The 18,013-nt window shown below is 36.6% G+C and overlaps 2 protein-coding genes and 1 pseudogene across 10 annotated transcripts in view; 1 reads left to right on the plus strand and 2 right to left on the minus strand.

Moving 5' to 3' along the window:
- PARD3B (par-3 family cell polarity regulator beta) overlaps positions 1 to 18,013 on the plus strand; it is a 1,282,024-nt gene that overhangs the window by 54,469 nt on the left and 1,209,542 nt on the right. The window lies entirely within an intron of this gene.
- LOC140511107 (RNA-binding protein FUS) lies at positions 4,686 to 5,702 on the minus strand. Its single transcript, XM_072620108.1, has one exon. It carries the CDS (start codon positions 5,700 to 5,702, stop codon positions 4,908 to 4,910), a length of 795 nt encoding a protein of 264 aa, XP_072476209.1. The 3' UTR covers positions 4,686 to 4,907.
- Positions 4,686 to 6,497, minus strand: LOC140511108 (RNA-binding protein FUS pseudogene; annotated as a pseudogene).

Consider the following 18,013-nt stretch of genomic DNA (forward strand, 5'->3'; position numbering starts at 1 on the left):
TTTTCAAAATCCTTTTTGGGCTCTTCCATGGCCTGAGGCCGTTGAATATTAATTTTGGGTGTTTGGCATACAGAAGCCTTGACTTTTATTATCTTTCCCTGATGGTAAGCTTTGTTCTTCCTCATCAGAAAGGGTGGGAGAAGATATATGTTCACCAAGAAAGTAACCTTCTATAGTCTTATTTTTTTCCCTTTTTTGGGTATTTTCCCAACCAGCTACTTGACTTTTGGGTCCTTTGTCAAGAGTAGGGTATACCCTGGGGATCTGTAAGATCTCAGTTCTTCCAAGGTGGCACAGTTAAGTGTGTACACTGGTCTGGGAGCAACTAGAAACTTTTGTGCCCAGAATCTGTGAGTAGTAGAATTTCCTCTCCACAACCACCTGGCCTTCAGTTCCACCTAGCCAGCACTGGGATCTGAGATTCAGATAAGCTGCTCAATTCCCCAGGGGCTTTAGGTGGGTACAGGGCTGTCACACAGGGCTGAGGTAGGGATCAGCTGCTCAGTTCCCACAGGGGCTTTATGATCCAACAATGGATGTCTGAAGCCAGAGCTATGAGGAAGCCCTGCCCCCTTCTCAGCCACTTGAAAAAATCCTCTCACTGACCTTTGGCACCTGTGGGTTGAGGGATCTGCAAACCACTGCTATTGCTGCTGGCAATTCCACCCCCAAGACCTCCTTGGGTCCTCCTCTGGGTGCCATGTTGTGTGGCCAAGGCTGGGCTGGGCTCTGCTCAGCATCTGGTGTGACAGACCTTTCCCGTCAGCCTTTCAGGTCACCCTGGGCTGGAATTCTCCTCCACTCTGTTGTTCTTTGGCTTCTGCCACTCTAGAATTTGTTGAGAGTCTTTCTTTATAGGTATTTTATGGGCTGTGGGAGAGGAGCTAGTATATGTGCATCTTTCTAGTCTGCCATCTTGGCTCCTCCCCTCCCTCCTCCCCATGGACTCTTTTACTAGCTTTTTCAGCCTTTAACACATTGCCTGGCACATAGTAAGAGTTTAATAAATTGTTGCTGATTGATCTTAAAGATCTCTTCTAACCTCCTCATCTTGTAGAAGGAAACTGAGGCCCAGAGAAGAGAATGAATTGCCCACAGTCACATAGACAGTAAATGCTAGAGATGGCATTCAAACCCAGTTTCTCTGGTAGTAGGTGACCATCATCATCATCATCATGATGCTTGTCATCATTTATGTATCAGTTCACTTAAGCATCCCCTTGCTGTTTGAGACTTCATGAAAAATGAGGAATAGCCCTGGAATCTTTATAAGCATGTTGCAGGCAGCATTATTTTCACACTATATGCTTATAGTACAGGAAATTTCTAGGATGTGAGGAATACTTAGATGAGAATGATTTCCTAATAGGCACATCATTGGTATTTAGAGCTTTTATGGACATCAGCTTCTTTTTTGCCCAAATTGGCCTCAATTTTTCTTTTTCTTGCTTTCCTGAGAATGCTATTTCCTAGAATCATTTTCAGTAGAACTGGTTAACCTTTTAGCTCTGCTGGGTGCTAAGCAGCTTAAAGATCTTTTTGGCTGGTTCTCAAGGGAGAATGCCTTAGTTCCGTGGAATTAGAGCGGTAATTAGCTCTCCAACCTGCCACGAAGCTCTTTTTCTTTCCCTTCCCCTTTTTCCTTTTCCTTTCCCCCTTCCTTGTGCTGTGCTGGGCCTTAATCTCTAGGGTTCTTCCTCTGCTTTTGTGCCCTTAAATTCTGTTTTTCTTGTTTCTGCTTACAAATATTTCATTTCTTCTCCCTTCCCTTGCCTGAGTTTAGTTATTTTTCTTCCCTTTTCTTGCTGGTAACAATATACATACATGTGTGTGTATATATGTATATACATATATACATATATACACACACACACACACAAAGAGGAATATGTATATGTATACACACATATATGTATATCCCTCATATATAAATATGTATATCTTATTACAAATGAGCATTTCTAAAAACCTCCTCCATTAATAGAGTATAAATCCAGGGTGTCTCAGATATCTTAGTGAAGAAGTATAAATGCTATAAATTAAAATTATGTTTGAAAGATTAATTATTTAAATTCCAAAAGTATCGATTTTTCAACTACATTTCAAGATGTCCATTATTTTGTGCATATCTCTAATCAATTTTTGGACTTGGTAAAAAATTTTCATCAGTTGCTTTCATCAGTTACAAAAGCATTGCATTTGTAATCCCATCCTTAAGATCATCCAAAGACGATGCACACACAACTGTTTTGAAATGTTCCCATAAGGAAAAGTCTAACCATGATAATTGCCATGATTGAATTGGTCAAACAAGAGGGTGACTTCCAATTGATTCACTGATCTGAGAAAACATCCAGAAAGTGTCACATATGGGCCCCATTTTGTTGAAATAAATGTAAAATAAATTTAAATAATTAAACTTTCAAATGTTGTAGCATTTTTTCTTCTGAAGTTACTAAAGCTTAAAACTGTACTAAGTTTGGGACACATTGTATCCACAGAGACTCATATACAAACACACATAGTTGCTAAAGGCCTGGGGCAAGATTGAATTACAAAGGGGACAATTTAGGAAATTTTAAGAGCTGAACGAAGGATTACATAGAAGTCATAGAGGGTAACCTTATTTGATAGATGAGGAAACAACATCAGAAAGCTAAAGACACCTATTTACTAGGCTAGTAATAAAGTTTTATAACACTTGCAGTATGGGATAAAGAACAATTGTGAACCAGCTTTTTACAGGTTAAAAAAAGGCCTCTCTCCACCCTCCCCCCCCCAAAACAAACACATACATGTCCTATAGTCTGACAGACATGTTTCTTTGATTTTTCTTGTTATCATTTCACTGGCATTTCGTTATTGACGTTTCAGATCTATTTAGTATGCCATTTCATTCAGACCTTCATGCTGTGGTAATGTTGTCAAGTGACTTATGAAATCCCTACTTAAATAAGTTTTTAGGAGTGTTAGGATTCATAAATTTGAAGTTAAATGATTATTTTATATGGGTTTCCCTTAAGTAGATGTTACTACTCTGTAATAGCAGAAACTTTACTTAGTCTAAAATAAGAGTGTTTTGTATAAGAAAGCAATTCTGATTATTTCAAAACCTTATGTGAGATGACACCCCAGTTGATGAGGATGACGGTGATTTATTCAAGAATTGATCTTTAAACAGTCAGTGAATAGAGACCTTAAGACCTGTATTTTTCAATAATGGAAGTAAAATATTTAATGTACTGAATCAGTGCTCATGCAGATAACCTCGTTTTCTACTCCATTTATTTGATAATTGTTTCATCATTTCAAATTCAATTTACAATAGCAATGAACTCTTTAATATTTTTCTAATAAGGATTAGTTAGAGAGGTTAATATGGTAAAAAATGTAAAGAAGCCTAGAGTCATCTTAATGAGTGTCAGATAATTAACCTACATGGATAGATGAAAGAAATCAAGCCTGCAGTCTGATAGATTTTGCTTTCAAGTTCAAATATAGAAGGTAATTTGTATAATGGTTAGACTTGCCTTACACATTAGGTGGTACTTGCTATATTGTGTTCTTAACATATATAAAACCCTAATTGTGAAACCTCGCTAGAATTGCCAATCTAATTTGATTAATTAGAAGTGGATCCTCACATTTCATTATCATCCTGAAATTTTATATATATATATATATATATATATATATATATATATATAATATACACATACATATATACTTATATGTGTGTATACTTATATTTACATGTAGCTACTTATCTGTCTATCTATGTTAATCTATCTATGCTATATAAATGCTGTATCTATGCTGTATAAATCATTGTTTTCATGTAAGAATTTCTTCTTGGAGTCTGACCTCAAACGTAGAGAACAGTTTACTATTTCTGAAAAAAAAAATGAATTATTTTCTGGCACCTAAACACTGTTAATTAATTTACAGGTAAAGGAGTTGGATAAGCCAAAGGAAACTTTGGAATTTTCCTTCCTGATGCATTGTAGTAAAGATTTGTCAATTCTTTTTTGAGTTTAGACTAAAGCTTTCAGGCAGCTTCCCTTAGAATCATTGTAAAGGAATAAGAGAGGTTCACAGGCTGACCTAAATCTAAACTGTCCTAGAAAGAGAATTTATTCTTTTTTTAATATATATACATATACATATGTATTAGTTACTTTGTTACATATTTCCCAGTTACATTTTAAAAAGTTTTTTCAGCAATTATCTTTTAAGATTTTGAGCTCTAAATTCTTTATTGCCCTGCTGCCTCTCCCAATGAATTGAGAAAGCAGTTTATAATGTATATATATTATATTTTTTATATATATTCATATTTATATATTTACATTTATATATATGAAGTAAGCGAAAACATATTTTCATATTAGCCCTGTTGCCAAAGAAAGACAGGAATACAGGGAAAATAAAGTGAAGAGAATATGCTTCATTTTGTACTCAGTGCATCAGTTCTCTCTGTCTGAAGGTGGATAGCATTTTTCATCTTGGGTCCTTTGGAATAGTCTTAGATTATTGTGTTAACCTGAATGGTTAACTCTTTCACAATTGATCATCCTTATAACATTGATGTTACTGTATACAGTCATCTCCTGGTTCTGTTCACTTCCCTTTACATCAATTCATATAAGTCTTCCCTGATTTTGGTGAGACCCTCCTGCTCATCATTTCTTTTTTTTTTTTTTTTGATAACTAAAACAATGGCATTTAATGGGAGCTGGGAACATGGTTACAGTTACAAAGTCCGACACAAAACAAGAATAGGGAACTGGGTGGGATGGTTACAAAATAAAGGGCACAACAGTAGGGTCTGGAAGAAAAGATGGTCCAGAGATGCCTGAGCCAGGCTAATACGGCCTCTCCCGTCTGTCTTGTCTGTGTTCACCCGTTCAATCCATCTTGCCAGGTCCAAAGCCACCTCTGTCCCCTTCACCCCGGCCCCCTCGGAATCCCCCTCGGTCCCCGCCTCTGCCTCGGTACCCTCCACGGTCATAGCCACCTCTGCCACCTCTCCGATCATCTCCAAAATTACCCCCCATGTGAGAGCCTCCAGGGCCCCCTCCAGGTCCATCAGGTTTAGGTGCTTTACACTGGTTACACTCGTTTCTCCAAGAAAAGTTCATATTTTCACATATGGGATTAGGACACTTCCAATCTCCAGCTCTCTGTTGCCCTCCACCACCACCACCTCCACTAGGGAATCCTCCTCTGCTACCACCACCACTGCCACCACCTCCAAAGCCTCCACGGCCCATTGGTCCTCCACGACTACGACCACCACGACCACGACCACCACGACCATTGCCACCTCCTCTATTAAAGTCTGCTCTTCGAGTAGCAAAGGAGACTTTAATGGGGTTCCCAGAAAAATCTTTACCATCAAACCAATCAATAGCTGCCTTGGCAGAGGGGGGATCATCAAACGATACTGTAGCCTCTCCTTTCAGCTTTCCTGTCTCGCTGTCTGTATACAAGTTGATCATAGGTTGCCCTGTCTTCTTATTAGTCTTAATAATGCCAATCTGCTTGAAGTAATCTGCCACGGACTCAATGGTAACATTTTCACCCAAGCCTTGGACGAAGATGGTATTATTATCAGAATTATCCTGTTCAGAGTCATGGCGTGATCCTTGGTCCCTGGGCCCACCAAATTTATTGAAGCCACCTCGGTCACTTCTGCCCATGCCACCTCTGCCTCCACGGCCACCTCCACGACCTCTGGGCTCATAGCCACCACTGCTACGGTTGTAACCACCACCACTGCCGCCGCCACCACTGCTTCCACTGCCGCCGCCGCCACTGCTTCCACTGCCGTCGCCACCTCCTCGTCCTCTTCCCCCTCAGTCCTGTTGGCCACCCCCATAGCTGCTGCTGCTACCACCTCCACTCTGGTCCTGGCTGCCATAGCCACCACCACTGCCACTACTCATAGATGTCTGATCTTGGCCATAGCTACCTCCACCACCTCCTCCACCACCCCCGCTGCTGCTGTTATACTGGTTCTGCTGGCCATATCCCTGAGGGGGATTATAGGTGCTTTGTTGCTGTCGATAGGAGCTTTCCTGTCCACCATAGCCAGACTGCTGACCATAGCCCCCACTCTGGGGCTGCCCATAGCTACTGCTCTGAGAGCTGCTACCATAGCTCCCTGAAGTGCTGCTAGGGGCTGGCTGCTGGCTGTAGCCAGGATAGGATGATTGCTGACCATAAGAAGGTTGGGAACTCTGGCTGCTGCCATAGCCACTGGTTGAACCATATCCTTGGGGAGCTGACTGAGTACTATAGCTGTTCTGGGTTTGTCCATAGGAGGAGCCATAGCTGCTCTGACCATAGCCTGAGGTATCAGCTGATTGGCCATAACCACTGTAGCTCTGTTGGCCGTAGGGCTGACTGCTTTGTTGGGAATAGCCTTGTCCAGGCTGGGTAGGGTAAGCTCCATAGCTTTGTGTGGCCTGTTGAGTGTAATCGTTGGAGGCCATGTCTGTGCACGCGCACACCGGCTGCCGAGCAACAGAAAATAGAAGGCAGCCAACCACCGACGCCTCGAGGACTCTCATCATTTCTTATAGCACAGTAATATTCCATTATAATCATATATCTCAACTTATTCTGTATTCTCCAATTTGTGGGCATCCCCTTGATTTCCAATTCTTTCCTACCACTAAAAGAGCTGCTATCAATATTTTTGTGCAAATAAATCCTTTTCTTTTTCTTTAATCTCCTCAGGCTAGAGACCTAGTAGTGCTATTACAGGGTCAAAGGGTATGCACAGGTTAATGTAGCACTTTGGGCATAGTTCTAAATTATTCTTTTAGATCAATCCACAACTCTATCCCAAAATACATGAGTATCTCTATTTTTCCATATCCCGTCCAGCATTTATCAGTTTTCTTTTTTGTCACGTTAGCCCAAGTGTGAGGTGGTGCCTCATAGTTGTTTTAATTTGCATTTCTCTAATAATGATTTAATACATTTTTTATATGATTATTGACTGCTTTTTTTCTTCTTCTCCTGAAAACTGCCTCTTCTTCTCATCCTTTGACTATTTATCATATGGAGAATGGCTCTTATTTTCCTACATTTGGCACAGTTCTCAATGTATTTGAGAAATGAGGCTTTTATCAGAAAGCTTGCTATAAATTCCCACCTTCCTAAACCTTGGTTTCCTGCTTTCCTTCTTATTTTGGCTGCATTGATTTTTTTTTTTTTGTTCAAACCCCTTTAAATTTCAGGTAATGAAACTTTTAATTTTGCTTCACATGATCCTCTCTTTTGTTTGGTCATAAACTCTTTCTTTATCCATAAATCTGATGGGAACATTTTACATGTTCCTTTTATTTATGATATCACCCTTTATGTCTTAATCATTTACCCATTTTCACCATATTGTAGTGTATGGTGTGAAATGTGGTTCTCTGCCTTGTTTCTGCCAAATTGTTTCCTGTTTTCCCAGCAATTTCGGTCAAATGCCGAGTTCTTGCTTCCAAAGCTTGGATCTTTTGGTTTATCAAACACTCAGTTATTATGGTCATTTACAACCGTGTATTATGTAACTAATCTGTTCTGTTGATCCACCACTGTTATTTCTTAGCTGGTACTGGTTTGTTTAGATGATTACCACTTCGTAAAAAGTTTGGAATCTGATACTGCCAGTCTACCTTCCTTCACATTTTTATTCTCTTGATAATCTTGACCTTTTGTTCTTCCAGGTTAATTTTGTTATTTTGTTTTCCTAGGTCTACAAAGTAATATTTTGATAGTTTGATTGATATGGCATTGAATAAGTAAATTAATTTACGTAGAATTTTCATTTTTATTTTGTTGGCTCAGCCTACATGAGCAATTAATCTTTCTCTAGTTGTTTAGATCTTTCTTTGTTTGTGTGAAAATTATTTTGTAATTGTGTTTATATTGTTCCTGGGTTTATCTTGGAAAGCAGACTCCCAAATATTTTATATTGTCTGCAGTTATTTTAAAAGAAATTTCTATGTCTTCCTGCTGGGTTTATTTAGAATATGTGTGTGTGTATGTACATATATAGAGATATATGTACGCACACATACACATACATAAATTGCAGCAGAAACAGCAACAACCATGACGACAACAAGACACACACATATATAAATAAATGCTGATGGTTCATGTTATTTTATATCCTGCTACTTTGCTAAAATATTGTTTCAACTAGTTTTTTAGTTGATTCTCCAGGGTTCTTGAAGTATACTATCATATTTTCTATAAAGAGTAATAGTTTTGTTTCCTCACTGCTTATTTTTATTCCTTTCCATTTTTTCTTTTATTATTGTTATAGCTAGCATTTATAATAGAATATTGAAAATAGTGGTGATAATGAACATCTTTGCTTCACCCCTGATCTCATTGAGAAGGCTTGTAGCTTATCCCTAATACAGATAATGCTTACTAATGTTTTTAGATAGATATTGTTTGTCATTTTAAGAAAGATGTTATGTATTCCTCTGTTGTCTAGTGTTTTTAAAAGAAATGAGCGTTAAACTTTTTCTGCACCTATTTATATGATCATAAGATTTTTGTTTTCATTATTTATGTGATCAGTTATGCTGATCGTTTTTGTAATATTGAACAAGCCCTGTATTCCTGTTATAAATCCCACCTAGTGAAATATTGCTGTAATCTCCTTGCTAGTATTTTATTTAAAAATTTTTGCATTGGTTTTCATTAGGGAAATTGACCTGTAGTTTTGTTTCTTTGTTTTTGCTTTCCCTGTTTTAGGTATCTAAACAGTATTTATGTCTTAAGAGGCATTTGCTAGGGCTCCTTCTTTACCTATTTTTTTTCTCAAATAGTTTACATAGTATTGGGATTAATTGTTCCTTAAATGTTGGTAGAATTTGCTTGTAAATTCATCTGGTCATGCAGACTTTCTCTTAGGGAGCTCATTTATGGCTCATTATTTCTTTTTCTGAGATATTTAATTATTCTATTTCCTCTTCTGTTAATGCAGGTAATTTGTAAATATTCATTCATTAAACTTAGATCGTCAATTTTATTGGCATATAATTGGGCAAAATTAACTACTAATAATTGTTTTAATTTTGTCTTCTTTGGTGGTACATTCACCTTTTCAATTTTTGATGCTGGAAATCTGGTTTTCTTCTTTCTTTTTAAAATCAATTTAACCAATGGTTTATTTATCTTTCCCCCATAAAACTAACTTCTAGTTTAATTAGTCATTTTTTCCTTTCAATTTTATTAATCTCTCCTTTGATTTTTTAGGATTTCCATTCTAGTGTTTAATTGGGGATTTTAAGTTTGTTATTTTTCAGGGTTTTTTTTTTTAATATTACATTCCCATTTCATTGATCTGTTCTTTCTTTTCTTTTTTTTGAAGAACCTCTGAGAAAAAAAAGTTCTTTCTTTTATCTGCCTCAAATCCCTCATGCATTAGGTGTTCATAGTGTTCACCTTGCATTGCCTTTTTGGAAATGTAGATCATTTGTCCACTGCCCTTCCCATGTGTATATTTTGTTGTTACTGTATATATGTATATATACAATATACGTAACACAAATATATAAAATATGTGTGCCTGTATATACATATATATGTATATATTCTAATCACTTTATGTATTTGTAGATTGTTTTTTAATAACCTCTCAGCTTTGCCTTTTGTCGGCTTAATGAAACCATTTTTATTTAACTTCTTATTAATTTTTTTCTATGACTCCTTTGTAAAATTTCACATTCCTCTCACATTATTTTACTAAGAAATTGTCAGTAAAGGTCAGCTGTACTGAATACCAGGCAGTCTGACTTATTTAATTGATCCCATGTATTGTTGCTACTCTGAGGCTAGTAAGCTCAGTTGGTTAGAACCAGGTGCAAATTAGGGCATGGTATCAGATTTAATCCCCATAAGGACCAGTTAGTTTTTCTGTGCTTCATGGCTATAGACAGTATCCTTAACCTCAGTCAGGCATAATGATAATTCCTGCTGTTGTGTACAAAGGGGGCCAGGTAAAAGATTATAAGTATGGATCAGCACAAATCCGTCACTGCTACTGGAAGTAGAATTCAAAGCACACAGCCCTACAGATACCGGGTTAATCATCTCTGGGTATCAGGGGCACCAAACTTTACCTCATTACATATGCTCACTTTGCTATGGAGCTGAAAAGAAAAGAAAAGCTCCCTCCTTCATGACACAGGAACTTGAACTAGAAAAGCAATAGATTTTTAAGCTAAGAAAAACAAGAACATTCTTTAGACATCTAGACAATGAAATTAATTTGTTGGACTTCCATAACCTTTAATGTAGTTAGATTTACCTCTTACTGATCTTTGAAAATCCTTTACATTTTCTATTCTCAGCATTATAATGTTGTGGACTTTAAATGAAATTCACTCCATTTATTACCATTGGTTGGAATGACAGGTTTTTTAAAAGTAACATTATTATTCCATGCTTTGTAGATCATTTTACAGTTATTAGCCCTCAAAAAAAATTAGCCAAAAGAGATAGGGCAGCTTAATGGGTAGAGTGTCAATTATGAGTCAGGCAGACCTGGGTTCAAGTCTCCCTCTGCAGCTACTGATCATGTGACTCTGGGCAAGTCCCTTAATCTCTCAAGGCCCTCGAGCAGTTGCCTAAGATGTAAATTGCAGAATAGGAGCAATTATCCATAGATTGAGAGAATTTCCTCATGGGAATTCTGTCTCTCAGTACTAAAATGCCTCTGTGATCTCATTGATTTTGAATTTCTTTTTAATAGAGAGGATTGCAGCACATCCATGCTTGCCCATCCTTTGAAATTTTTTTGTGCCCTGTCGTTGGTTTGCACAAGAAGTTAACCTCACTTATTATAGGCCTTCACTTTTTCCTGACATTGTGACATCATCAGGCTCCCTTCCCTTGTTCTTGCTGTGTGACGAGCTCATTATCCCTTTACATCATAGAATTCCTTGAAAATCTTTTTAAACTGTCCTTTAGAGATCCATATTGTTTATATACGTTGTATTCTTCTTGCTTCCACCTCTCTCCGTTGTCCTCTGTGTGACTCTAATTTTTAATTCTTTGGAAACAGCTGTAGTTCATATCTCAATGCCAGAAAGCAACTCTTATGGAATGTCAATATTAATAAGATGGGCCTTTGCTTCCATGGGATACTTGGCGTCAGTAAAGAAGGTTTACAGTTTCCCAAATTAAGCCTACCTCACTCTTCTAGTTTAACTTTTGGATCAACATGTTGCCCATCTGTACTGTCTAACCCAGATATGTATATTGATTAATATACTCGATCATGTGGCCTTTCAAATGCATGTTGAAATTTGGACAATAGATATTTTTTGTTCACTAGATCTTTCCTATGTGGATGAATGAGCCAAACACTTTTAAGGGATTACGGATTTCTTTCAGGAGATGCTGCAGTGTTCTAGGTCTTGATACAGTCAACATACTCTCATTGGCAGAAAGGAACATCTGGAGGATGTGACCCTCCATAGAAAATCTTTCCTTAATTTAGATTCTGCTTGGATTTCCCCCATCACAAGGGTAATTCCTTTCACAAGCATTTATTTCCCCTTTTATATCTTATCTAATGTTAATTATTAAAAGGCTTTTAAACAGGGTTATTTCTAGTATATGTTCTCAGGAATCATGAATGATTTTTATATGCTTGGGAAATATTTTTTAAAAGAACCAGTAAGGTACAGGATTTCCTACCAAATCAAATGCCCTTTCATCATAAAATGCACAGTGGAATCTTATATTCTCTACCATATTTTCATGTGTTGTGAAATGGTGAAGTTGTAGTTCCTTTTTGAATATTACTTTCAAAAGCCTGTTTGTTTCTTATGAATATCCTTATCAAGGAGAGCCTCAATTTGTGTATATATCATTCTTAGGCAGATTTTATATAATGGGAGAATGTGCATATAAGTTGTTACTTAATAGATTTTTTTCTTGGTTGCCTTTTTTGGGATATTAATAGCATCTGATATTTTTTCCCATGCCTTTGATATTTTCTTTTCTTTCAGATACCATGTGAATCAATTCCTTACTGTTTGTAAAGAATTAGAAAAATGGCATTCTTCTGCTACACAGAAGAGTTTTTATTTTTATGTTTATTTCTGTCTAGACTCAAAAACTTAAATACCTAGTTTCTGCTCAGACCTTTCTAAAATTGCTCATGTCAGCTTAGGAGAAAAGCTTTAATATGAGTTTCCTAAGTGTAGGAAGTATCTGCACAATACTTTGTGGTTTGGAACACAAGATAAAAGCAACAATTTAGCTCTTTATCTATTCATTTTTCATTTCTTAAAAGCAGTTTCTAAACTCAGTCCTCCAATAGATCATCTTTATGAAAGTGGAACAATGTAAGCACTCCTGCAAATCATAGGCATTAAACAACCCGTTTAAACATTCTCAGATACTGCCTTATTTTTTACTACTTCTTTTAAATTCTCCTAAAAAAAATCTTACATCAAGTAAAAGGAGTTAGGGTAGTTTGGGGATTTTAAAAAATAGCCATTTATTTCAGATTATATGATTACAGTGTCATCAGAAGATCATCTTTATTTTCTTTTTCCTCTTCTAATTTAGGAGTTCTTAACCATTTTATTTCATTCATCCCTTTGTAGTCCATTGAAACTTATGGATCTCTTCTCAGAATAATGTTTTTAAATGCATAAAATAAACAGGACACCATTGGAAACTAAAAGTAAATGACAATAAAGATGTAATTATTTTCCCCATCCAAGTTCACATCCCTGTTAGTCTGTGGACTAGGTTAAGAATCTCCTATATTTTGAAATTTTACTTTCCTTTCTTCTGGATGATTACTTTTCTGGAATAGTTGTCTTTATGATCTGCATGCACATAGACAAATTAACATTATTAGTCCCTTATCAGAGAGCTTTTATGTGTATAAAATAATAAAACATACAAACTAGTATGATTTGAAACAGATCTAAATTATCACCAGAATTGGATTGAGTGGGCTAGCCTGTGCACAGATGGAATTAGGGATTGGTGGTATGTGATTTCAGAACCCATATCATCCTAATCTTCTATATTGACTAATGATTGAATTCCTATTCAAAGCTTTATAATTTTATTCTATAGTTTTGATCTTTGGAAAATTAATACTTTGTTAACAATCATTACTATGGTAGTACAAATGAAGAGTATGAGAAAGGATTTTGAGTCGGATAGGGGAGAGAATATAGAAGGGTCTTAGATTATCCAGACTAGTTTCCTCAGTTTACTAAGGAGGTATGAGGGTGTTATTTATTAACTAGAAGGTGCTATAAATTCAGGATTTATATTTATGTCAGACTGTTGTTTATTGGCTACTTACTGCTTTTCCTTTTTTGGGTGTTCCACACCTTTTTCAGTTTCCTTAAATTTTCATTCCCTCCTATCTCAATTAAATTTTCTCAACCCCTCTCCCCCATTCTACTGGAGTGAGAAAGTTAAAGACATCCTACATGAACTTCCTTTATTTTTCCTCTTCTCTACTTGTATTTGTATGCCTTCCCCTACTTCTTCTTCCTTGAATTTTTTTTCCTAAAGAAGAAATGCCCCCTTTTCTTTGCATTATAGCCGTAGTCTTGATCATGGTTTCTTTTACCTTGGGGGCCTTGCTCAATTTTCCCTGTCTCTCTTGCATTTTCATTCTCTTCCTCTTCATTATTTTTTGTTTGTTCCTACAAACTAGTACGGTCTCCTTTATTCTAAAATATGTGCAGGCTCACATGACTGCAACTTTGCTGCTTTTTCAAACTTTGACATGTTGAGATGTATGAAGAACAGAGGTAGAACTGGACCATTAGGTTCAGATGGACAAATAAAATGAATGACACTGAGCAGTCTATCATCTTATTAAAAACAAACAAACCAACAAAACTCCCCAAACTGCTTAAAACAAGTTACGCATTACTGGAAATAACATGTAAGAATTTGGAAGTAATTTTTTCTATCTACAGTTTTTGCTTTTACTTTTTTAAAAGGGATATTGAGAAGTTGGGGTGAGTACAAACAAATTACATCAAAAACAGTCAACATGACCCACATGTATAAAAATATTTATAGGAGACTTTTTGTGGTGGCAAAGAATTGAAAATTTAGGGGATGTCCATCAATTGGGGAGTGGCTAAAGAAGTTGTGGTATATAAATGTAATGGAATGCTGTTGTGCTATAAGAAATAATGAGCAGGCAGATTTCGGAAAACCTGGAAAGATTTAAATGAACTAATGCTGAGTAAAATGAGCAGAACCAGGAGAGCATTTTACACACTTATGACCACATTGTACCATGACTAACTTTGGTAGACTTAGCTATTCTTAGCAATGCAAGGTTCTAAGACAACTTCAAAAGGCTCATAAGGGAAAACGCTATTCACATCCAGAGATGGATGTGGAGTCCAAACACAGATCGAAGCATACTATTTGCTCCTCGCCTTTTTTTTTGTTTTTTCTTTCTCATGGTTTATACCATTGGTTATAATTCTTCCTTACAACATGATTAATGTGAAAATATGTTTAATATGAATGTATATGTAGAGCCTGTGTCATATTGCCTGCCATCTTGGGGAGGGGGGAGGGAAGGAAGGTGGAAACATCTGAAACTCAAACGTTAGTGGAACTAAATGTTGAAAAATGAAAATTAATTAATTTAAAAATAGTCAAAGTGGTTCAAAAATATTGGTTTTCAAAAGATCAAAGAAAATGGTTTAGTGTAAGAAAAGGAAAACAGGATGTTGGGTGCATTAAAATATTTTAAATATTTATAGTAGTGCATTCTAGAGTTAGGGTTAGACTCAGAGGCGCATTTAGGGTTAGAATAGTAGTTATTTCCAGCATTTTTTTTTGGTCTCTGTAACCTCTTAGCTTTATGTAAAAGCCCTCTATTCTCTGTACCTTTATCCAGTATGGAAAGCAGTAAATTCTAGGGTTTTCCATTCATGTGTACAATAGTAATAAAATAGATTAATTTTTCATAAAGCTTATTCTATACATAACCATAGTTTTAGTATTATAAATTTTTAAAATGTTTTTTAGAACATAGGTAAATTTGTTTCCTCATTTCCTTTTGTCATCTTACCCTAGAACATCCCACTGCCGCTATGGCCCTCTTTTACCATTGGGGAATTCTTCCTGGACTCTCCATTTTGAGGAGGGGCCTAGTCCAGCTGGCCTTCATTTCTCTCCTTGCTCTACTTCTGATTCTCAGAATTTTGCCTCCATTCCCTGCTTGCTGCCAGTCTCCTTTTCCCTCTCTGCCCCTTTCATTTTCCTCCTATGTGTCATCTTCTTCAAGTAGATGAGGCTTGGACTATCATTTTTTCCCCTCTTTGTATTCTTAACACTTAGCACCAGTACTTAGTAGATGGTAAGTGTTTGGAACATAGTAGGTACTTAATAGGAGGCATCTGGGTGGTTCAGTGGACAGAGCACTGGAGACTGGAGTTGGGCAAGACCTGAGTTTAAATATGACCTCAAACATTTATTAGTGTGGCATGCTATGGTCTATGAGATTACTAAGAATTGGAAAATACTGCACTACTGGACAATGCTAAGTGCTTAATAAATGCTTCCTGACTAAACCTTGATTTAGTTTCTTGTCAGCAGTTTAATTTTTGGTGTATAGTTTTTCAGATGAAAGGCAGCCTGGAATAGCAGACAGATAGCTCTATTTACATCTTGCTTCTGACACTGGGCAAATCACTTAAACTCTCATTGTTCTGGAAAGGTGGTTCAGGAGATAGAGCCTAGGTCTTGGGAGTTAGGAAAACTTGAGTTTGATGTTGCTGAAGACACTTGCTAGCTGTGTGACCCCTGGACAAGTCACTTAACCTCTGTCTAACTCAGTTTCCTTATGTGTAAAATTTGAATAATAATAGCCCCTACCTCTTAGAGTTGTTGTGAGGATCAAATGAGTTAATATATATAAAACACTTTGCAAACCTGAAAGTGCTGTATAAATGCTAGCTATTAATGATTTTATTAGATAATTCTCTAAGACTGTAACTTGCAGAGAAGGGGCCCACCTGCATTGGTAGGGGGAGTTGCTTCATCTGGGGGTCCCTTATACAAATTAAATCGGCAGTCCATTGTCACACTAACCCCGGTGGTTCCTCAAAAGAGGAGCTCAAGTATGAAGTTGAGTTTTCAGTTTGTTTCTTGCTTTGTATTTGACTGAGCACAGGACTCAGAATCACAATGAATAAGATACATTGCTATAAATGGAATTAAAGCTTCAGGATCATGTTCAGGAAGAATAAGATATGCTTCTCTGAGGGTATGCTGCAACTTTTGTAACAGCATTGGTTGGAAATCAATTCGGAATTTGTCTTTATTGCAGAGTTCAGGTATTTCACTTGGTTATTATTGCTCTCTCTCTTTTTTTTTTTCTAACCCAATATGAAAAATAACCAAATCACATTCTTTTGGTTTTGGTCAATAGGAATTCTTCCTTTAATTATTTCTCCCAAATTTGCTAGTTTCACTATAAAGTTTCTTCCTTTTCCCATCTTACCCTTGCCTCCTTACCATTCTATTCACAATTTTTTATACCACTACCATTACTGATTTTGGAACCCTAGTTAATATAGTATTGCTATTATTTTCCAAGTATTCATCCTTCTACCTTGACGAGCTTCTCATATTCCAGAGAGCTGTGTATATTCCAGGTTGTGAAGTTTTCATGAAATTGAGAGGCCATTTAGTTCATTTTCATTTTGTAGGTGGGAAAACTGAGGTTCAGCAAGTTCATATAATATTGTCAGTGTTAAAGGAGGGATTTAAGTCCAGTGCCTCAGATTCCAGGTGTTTTAGCACTTTACCATACTGATATTAAAATAATGATTTTAAATAGATTCTTATTTTTCTATGTCCCCAAAGGGGACTGAGGCACAGACTATATATACTCATTTTAGAGAAAGGGATTTATGTTCTCAAAGATTAAGTACAAGATTAGATAGGTTCTACCAAGGTAAAAAGACATCAGATATGGCTCCTGCAATGGATTTAACCAGAATAGAAAGAGAACCATTACCAGTAGACTGACCACCAGGTGATAAATCTTTTGGTATTGGCATTCCATGAAATGAAGAAGAAAGAGATTCCTGAAAGTGTGACTAATCCCTGAATGGTTACTAAAGATCTGTTCCCTGGGATCTTGAAGAATAAAATGGATGGTTATTTGTTTAAGATTTCTTTTTCTTTTAGATATTACTCCATGTGGGAAAAGGGGTATATAATAAGAAGCATCTTGACCTTCTTACTTGTGGATTTAATAAAAGCCTTGAGGGAAGGATATATGTGTTAGATACCTAGCAGAGTATACCTAGCACACAGTAGACAGACAACAAATATTTATTAAAGATAAATGGCATATCGGGTCTAAAGATGTTGCAATGAACTTGATTAGGGTACATGTTTTGTTTTTATTTGATGGTGGTTAATAATCACAATTATACAGCATTTTTAGATTTCTGAAGTGCTTTTCTCATGACAGCTTATGCATAGTGTAAATACAATATCCCTCAAAGTTTACAGATAAGAACACTGAATTTTAAAATGATCAAGTCATTTGTCTGTGGTTACATAGCCAGTGAGAATAAAGCAACTTTATGACTCACTGGGCCTGGCATCTGGAAGACATGAATTCAGATATGGCCTCAGACACTTAACTGTGTGACCCCAAGCAAGCCACTTAATCTGTTTGCTTCAGTTTCTTCTTCTGTAAAACAGGGATGATAAAAATAGCATTTCTCACAGGGTTGTTGTGAATATTCAGTGAAATAATAATTGTAAAATATTTTGCAAACGTTAAAGTGCTATATAAATGCTAGTTGCTAGATGGTGGAGTTGAAGCAGGGACCTGCTATAGCTCTCCACCCAAACCCATCCAAAAACCGGTAAAATGAGTCTAAACAAATTCTAGAGCAGCCAAAGCCACAAAATGATACACTGAAGCAAATTTCCAGCCCAAGACAATCTGGTTGGT

Source organism: Notamacropus eugenii, chromosome 6 (genome assembly GCF_028372415.1).
Source record: "Notamacropus eugenii isolate mMacEug1 chromosome 6, mMacEug1.pri_v2, whole genome shotgun sequence".
In the NCBI taxonomy this organism is placed as follows: Eukaryota; Metazoa; Chordata; class Mammalia; order Diprotodontia; family Macropodidae; genus Notamacropus; species Notamacropus eugenii.

What these genes read in the sequence shown, in the direction of transcription:
- LOC140511107 (XM_072620108.1), bottom strand. Translation starts at nt 5,702, where the DNA reads ATGGGCAGAAGTGACCGAGGTGGCTTCAATAAATTTGGTGGGCCCAGG.